Below are 7504 nucleotides of genomic sequence, written 5' to 3'. Positions count from 1 at the left end.
ATGTTTGGTCCGGCAGGGGGAGCATGTTGGACGGGCAGGGGAGAATGTTGGACGGGCAGGGAGCATGTGGGACGGGCAGGGGAGCATGTTGGACGGGCAGGGGAGCATGTTGGACGGGCAGGGGAGCATGTTGGACGGGCAGGGCAGCATGTTGGACGGGCAGGTAGCGGCGGTATGCCCTGCGCCCTGTGAGTCATACCTCTTGTGTCTGCTCTTGGGGCTGTGTGGCGCGTCGCCCCCCGCCCCTGGCCACAGCAGGGGGTCATGGAGGGGGCAGGGGGGCCCACATGAAGGGGGCCGAGGGGAAATATAACCCCCTTTACGAAAGACTGGCCGCTATCATTGGGGTATTGTTTCTTAAAGTGTTGGTGGGGGTAGCGTGTTGGGGCGAGGGTTAGTGCGGCGGCCGCCAGATGGCAGGAGGCGTGACGTGGGGGTGTGGGTGGCGCCGCTGACCCCGCCCACCGCCGCCCAGAGGGGCGGGGGGAACACCTGGCCGACAGCCCATGATGGGGTGGAGCCTCGCCGCCCCTCCTGACCACCTGATTGGCGGCCTAGCAATCACACCACAGATCCCTTGTCGACTACAACTCCGCCCACCAGCCAATCAATTTCACTATGAACCACTGTCCTGATTGGTTAATTTGAATAACAAATATGGCTGCCGAAACCCTTACCGAGCATGCCCAATACCAGCTGGTTTGTTTATATTGCCTGGGTGGGGGTTGGGGTGGTGGGGAAGGGGTAGGAATGGGGTGATGGGATCCTATTCCGCCTTCTCTCGGACTCTGCCCACAGCAATAAACATCTCATGCATTGTTAAGGCGCCCAGACGGACTTCAAACTCGTTCTTTGAGACAGTGGCGGACCGTTGAGCACATCACTAGACGCGGGAAAACTCCAACGGCCGCACTGCCCGCCCTGGCGACCCCTCCCCACCCCCCTCACACTTCCTTAAAATACTCTCTGTATATATATATATATATATATATATATATATATATATATATATATATATATATATATATATATATATATACTTAAGAGTTACAGGTGCCAAAGAAATGCATTATTTATTCCATCAAGGTCTGGACTAGCAAGGTCTGGACTAGCAAGGTCTAGACTAGCAAGGTCTGGATTAGCAAGGTCTGGACTACCAAGGTCTAGACTATCAAGGTCTAGACTAGCAAGGTCTGGACTACCAAGGTCTAGACTAGCAAGGTCTAGACTAGCAAGGTCTGGACTACCAAGGTCTAGACTAGCAAGGTCTAGACTAGCAAGGTCTGGACTACCAAGGTCTAGACTGCCATAGTCTGTACTAGCCAGGTCTGGACTACCAAGGTCTGGACTAGTAAGGTCTAGACTACCAAGGTCTAGGCTACCAAGGTCTAGACTAGCAAGGTCTAGACTACCAAGGTCTGGACTAGCAAGGTCTAGACTACCAAGGTCTAGACTAGCAAGGTCTGGACTAGCAAGGTCTAGACTACCAAGGTCTAGACTAGCAAGGTCTAGACTACCAAGGTCTAGACTACCAAGGTCTAGACTAGCAAGGTCTAGACTACCAAGGTCTAGACTAGCAAGGTCTAGACTACCAAGGTCTAGACTATCAAGGGCTGGACAAGCAAGGTCTGGACTACCAAGGTCTAGACTACCAAGGTCTAGACTAGCAAGGTCTAGACTACCAAGGTCTAGACTAGCAAGGTCTAGACTACCAAGGTCTAGACTAGCAAGGTCTAGACTACCAAGGTCTAGACTAGCAAGGTCTGGACTAGCAAGGTCTAGACTACCAAGGTCTAGACTACCAAGGTCTGGACTAGCAAGGTCTAGACTAGCAAGGTCTAGACTAGCAAGGTCTAGACTACCAAGGTCTGGACTACCAAGGTCTAGACTAGCAAGGTTTAGACTACCAAGGTCTGGACTACCAAGGTCTAGACTAGCAAGGTTTAGACTACCAAGGTCTAGACTAGCAAGGTCTGGACTAGCAAGGTCTAGACTACCAAGGTCTAGACTACCAAGGTCTAGACTACCAAGGGCTGGACTACCAAGTTCTGGACTAGCAAGGTCTAGACTACCAAGGTCTAGACTAGCAAGGTCTAGACTAGCAAGGTCTAGACTAGCAAGGTCTGGACTAGCAAGGTCTAGACTACCAAGGTCTAGACTAGCAAGGTCTAGACTACCAAGGGCTGGACTACCAAGTTCTGGACTACCAAGGTCTAGACTACCAAGGTCTAGACTACCAAGGGCTGGACTACCAAGTTCTGGACTAGTAAGGGCTGGACTACCAAGTTCTGGACTAGCAAGGTCTAGACTACCAAGGTCTAGACTAGCAAGGTCTAGACTAGCAAGGTCTAGACTAGCAAGGTCTAGACTACCAAGGTCTAGACTAGCAAGGTCTAGACTACCAAGGGCTGGACTACCAAGTTCTGGACTAGCAAGGTCTAGACTACCAAGGTCTAGACTAGCAAGGTCTAGACTAGCAAGGTCTAGACTACCAAGGTCTAGACTAGCAAGGTCTAGACTACCAAGGTCTGGACTACCAAGGTCTAGACTACCAAGGGCTGGACTACCAAGTTCTGGACTACCAAGGTCTAGACTACCAAGGTCTAGACTACCAAGGTCTAGACTACCAAGGTCTAGACTAGCAAGGTCTTGACTAGCAAGGTCTAGACTACCAAGGTCTGGACTACCAAGGTCCGGACTACCATAGTCTGGACTACCAAGGTCTGGACTACCAAGGTCTACACTACCAAGGTCTGGACTACCAAGGTCTACACTACCAAGGTCTGGACTACCAAGGTCTACACTACCAAGGACTACACTACCAAGGACTACACTACCATGGTCTGGACTACCAAGGTCTACACTACCAAGGTCTACACTACCAAGGTCTACACTACCAAGGTCTGGACTACCAAGGTCTACACTACCAAGGACTACACTACCAAGGTCTACACTACCATGGTCTGGACTACCAAGGTCCGGACTACCATAGTCTGGACTACCAAGGTCTGGACTACCAAGGTCTACACTACCAAGGTCTGGACTACCAAGGTCTACACTACCAAGGTCTACACTACCAAGGTCTGGACTACCAAGGTCTACACTACCAAGGTCTGGACTACCAAGGTCTGGACTAAAAAGGTCTAGACTACCAAAGTCTAGACAATCAAAGTCTAGACAATCAAAGTCTAGACTACCAAGGTCTGGACTGCCAAGGTCTGGACTACCAAGGTCTGGACTACCAAGGTCTGGACTGCCAAGGTCTGGACTACCAAGGTCTGGACTACCATAGTCTGGACTACCAAGGTCTGGACTACCATAGTCTGGACTACCAAGGTCTGGACTACCATAGTCTGGACTACCAAGGTCTGGACTACCATAGTCTGGACTACCAAGGTCTGGACTACCAAGGTCTAGACTACCAAGGTCTGGACTACTATAGTCTGGACTACCAAGGTCTGGACTACCAAGGTCTAGACTACCATAGTCTGGACTACCATAGTCTGGATTACCATAGTCTGGACTACCAAGGTCTGGACTACCATAGTCTGGACTACCATAGTCTGGACTACCAAGGTCTGGACTACCATAGTCTGGACTACCATAGTCTGGACTACCAAGGTCTGGACTACCAAGGTCTAGACTACCAAGGTCTGGACTTCTATAGTCTGGACTACCAAGGTCTGGACTACCAAGGTCTAGACTACCAAGGTCTAGACTACCAAGGTCTGGACTACTATAGTCTGGACTACCAAGGTCTAGACTACCAAGGTCTGGACTACTATAGTCTGGACTACCAAGGTCTGGATTACCAAGGTCTGGACTACCATAGTCTAGACTACCAAGGTCTGGACTACTAAGGTCTGGACTACCATAGTCTGGACTACCAAGGTCTGGACTACCATAGTCTGGACTACCATAGTCTGGACTACCAAAGTCAGGACTAGCAAGGTCTGGACTACCAAGGTCTGGACTACCAAGGTCTAGACTACCAAGGTCTGGACTAGCAAGGTCTGGACTAGCAAGGTCTGGACTACCAAGGTCTAGACTACCATAGTCTGGACTACCAAGGTCTAGACTACCAAGGTCTGGACTACTATAGTCTAGACTACCAAGGTCTGGACTACCATAGTCTGGACTACCAAGGTCTAGACTAACAAGGTCTAGACTACTATAGTCTGGACTACCAAGGTCTGGACTACCAAGGTCTGGACTACCATAGTCTGGACTACCAAGGTCTGGACTACCAGGGTCTAGACTACCAAGGTCTGGATTACCAAGGTCTGGACTACCATAGTCTGGACTACTATAGTCTGGACTACCAAGGTCTGGACTACCAGGGTCTAGACTACCAAGGTTTGGACTACGAAGGTCTGGACTACCATAGTCTGGACTGCTATAGTCTGGACTACCAAGGTCTGGACTACCATAGTCTGGACTACTATAGTCTGGACTACTATAGTCTGGACTACCAAGGTCTGGACTACCAAGGTCTGGACTACCAGGGTCTAGACTACCAAGGTCTGGACTACCATAGTCTGGACTACCAAGGTCTGGACTACCAAGGTCTAGACTACCAAGGTCTGGACTACCAAGGTCTGGACTACCATTGTCTGGACTACCATTGTCTGGACTACCATAGTCTGGACTACCAAGGTCTGGACTAGCAAGGTCTTGACTATCAAGGTCTGGACTACCAAGGTCTGGACTACCAAGGTCTGGACTAGCAAGGTCTGGACTAGCAAGGTCTGGACTACCATAGTCTGGACTAAAAAGGTCTGAACTAGCAAGGTCTTGACTATCAAGGTCTGGACTACCAAGGTCTGGACTAGGGAATAAACCACCTTTGAAAAACGTTATCTTGAAATGATATCGGGGCTTAGCGTCCCTGCGGCCCGGTCATCGACCAATTCTCCATTTTTTATACACACACCCCCAGGAAGCAGCAGCCCTTAGCAGCTGTCTAACTCCCAGGTACCTATTTACTGCTAGGTGAACAGGGGCATCAGAGTGAAAGAAACTCTGCCCAATTGTTTCCGCCTCCACCGGAACTCTCCTGAACTATGATTAGGTAAGGCCTTGGGGGTCAGGACTCTCCTGATTGGCTTCCTATGTGGCCAATAACTGGTAATTAACAAGAACAGCCTCAGGGTAATTAACCCATAGTATAACATCTCGTTAAGTGGTGGCAGGAAGTAGTTAACTTCACTAATCAGCGGTATGTCTTGTTAACAAGGGGGGGGGGGGGGGGGTCATACTCCCAGGATTAATACTATGTACCGATATATTTCACCAAGATATGTCTGGTGGTATATGGTAGTGGTATATGCTCCCGATGTTATACTAGGGGTCAGGATAGCCATGGTTTTGGCCAGGATAGCCATGGTTTTGGTCAGGATAGCCATGGTTTTGGCCAGGATAGCCATAGTTTTGGCCAGGATAGCCATGGTTTTGGTCAGGATAGCCATAGTTTTGGTCAGGATAGCCATAGTTTTGGCCAGGATAGCCATAGTTTTGGTCAGGATAGCCATAGTTTTGGCCAGGATAGCCATAGTTTTGGTCAGGATAGCCATAGTTTTGGTCAGGATAGCCATAGTTTTGGTCAGGATAGCCATAGTTTTGGCCAGGATAGCCATGGTTTTGGTCAGGATAGCCATAGTTTTGGTCAGGATAGCCATAGTTTTGGTCAGGATAGCCATAGTTTTAGTCAGGATAGCCATAGTTTTGGTCAGGATAGCCATAGTTTTGGTCAGGATAGCCATAGTTTTGGTCAGGATAGCCATAGCTTTGGCCAGGATAGCCATGGTTTTGGTCAGGATAGCCATAGTTTTGGTCAGGATAGCCATAGTTTTGGTCAGGATAGCCATAGTTTGGGCCAGGATAGCCATAGTTTTGGTCAGGATAGCCATAGTTTTGGTCAGGATAGCCATAGTTTTGGTCAGGATAGCCATAGTTTTGGCCAGGATAGCCATAGTTTTGGTCAGGATAGCCATAGTTTTGGTCAGGATAGCCATAGTTTTGGTCAGGATAGCCATAGTTTTGGTCAGGATAGCAATAGTTTTGGCCAGGATAGCCATAGTTTTGGTCAGGATAGCCATAGTTTTGGTCAGGATAGCCATAGTTTGGGCCAGGATAGCCATAGTTTTGGTCAGGATAGCCATAGTTTTGGTCAGGATAGCCATAGTTTTGGCCAGGATAGCCATAGTTTTGGTCAGGATAGCCATAGTTAGCCAACAGGTAAATAACAGGTAGATAGCCAACAGGTAAACTACCAACAGGTGAACTACCAACAGGTAAACTACCAACATGTAAACTAACAACAGGTGAACTACCAACAGGTAAACTACCAACAGGTAAACTAACAACAGGTAAACTACCAACAGGTAAACTACCAACAGGTGAACTACCAACATGTAAACTACCAACAGGTAAACTACCAACAGGTGAACTACCAACAGGTAAACTACCAACAGGTAAACTACCAATAGGTGAACTACCAACAGGTAAACTACCAACACCTGTCTACAGCAGCACGAAGAACAACGAAGTTTCTAAATCTCTAACAAAGAAGTTTCCTAATTCTAATTTTTCTAAGTCTAAATAATTTCATGCAAATTAGCCTTTCTTTTAGCCCAACAACTTCCACTTAAACCTTGTGTAAACTCAATTCTAAATCAACAACCTTTAATGGAATACAATTTTTGACTTTGAATTTGAATTCAAAACTTGGAAATGTTCTGGAGAATTCATGGAAGAGGAAGATTAGGAGTTTCTTCTATAAGTTTTCATGGAATTCAAAGCATTAAAATGAAGCATTAGATGCTTCAAGATATACATGTTCAGCAATATTGTATACTCTGTGCCTTGCTCAAGTATTTATGTATAATATAAACGATAGGTATACATGATTATGGTAATATACATAATGTATACATTCTTCACACATTACTATCGGAAACAATGAACCACAGACACAACAATGAACCACAGACACAACAATGAACCACAGACACAACAATGAACCACAGACACAACAATGAACCACAGACACAACAATGAACCACAGACACAACCACAGACACAACAATGAACCACACACAACAATGAACCACAGACACAACAATGAACCACAGACACAACAATGAACCACAGACACAACCACAGACACAACAATGAACCACAGATACAACAATGAACCACAGACACAACAATGAACCACAGACACAACAATGAACCACAGACACAACCACAGACACAACAATGAACCACAGACACAACAATGAACCACAGACACAACAACAACCACAGACTCAACAATGAACCACAGACACAACAATGAACCACAGACACAACAATGAACCACAGACACAACAATGAACCACAGACACAACAATGAACCACAGACACAACAATGAACCACAGACACAACAATGAACCACAGACACAACAATGAACCACAGACACAACAATGAACCACAGACACAACCACAGACACAACAATGAA

General features: G+C 47.3%; 1 protein-coding gene across 1 annotated transcript; it reads right to left on the bottom strand.

Moving 5' to 3' along the window:
* Window positions 1-1047: 1047 nt before the first annotated feature.
* LOC123770165 (mucin-17-like) lies at window positions 1048-6224 on the bottom strand. The gene is made up of 2 exons (XM_045761835.1): window positions 5281-6224; window positions 1048-4828 (listed from the first exon to the last, which is right to left on the bottom strand). The coding sequence occupies exons 1-2, from the start codon at window positions 6222-6224 to the stop codon at window positions 1048-1050; spliced, it is 4725 nt and encodes a 1574-aa protein (XP_045617791.1).
* Window positions 6225-7504: the final 1280 nt, after the last annotated feature.

The sequence above is a fragment of the Procambarus clarkii genome, chromosome 45 (assembly GCF_040958095.1).
Source record: "Procambarus clarkii isolate CNS0578487 chromosome 45, FALCON_Pclarkii_2.0, whole genome shotgun sequence".
Classification (NCBI taxonomy): Eukaryota; Metazoa; Arthropoda; class Malacostraca; order Decapoda; family Cambaridae; genus Procambarus; species Procambarus clarkii.
Note: the sequence above shows the minus strand (reverse complement) of the source record. Positions and strands in the feature narration are given on the sequence as shown.

Coding starts and splice junctions, on each gene's coding strand:
- LOC123770165 (XM_045761835.1), bottom strand. CDS start 6,224: ATGGCTATCCTGACCAAAACTATGGCTATCCTGGCCAAAACTATGGCT. Junction 4,829..5,280: donor TATCTTGGTGAAATATATCG/GTACATAGTATT, acceptor TTTATTCCCTAG/TCCAGACCTTGGTAGTCCAG.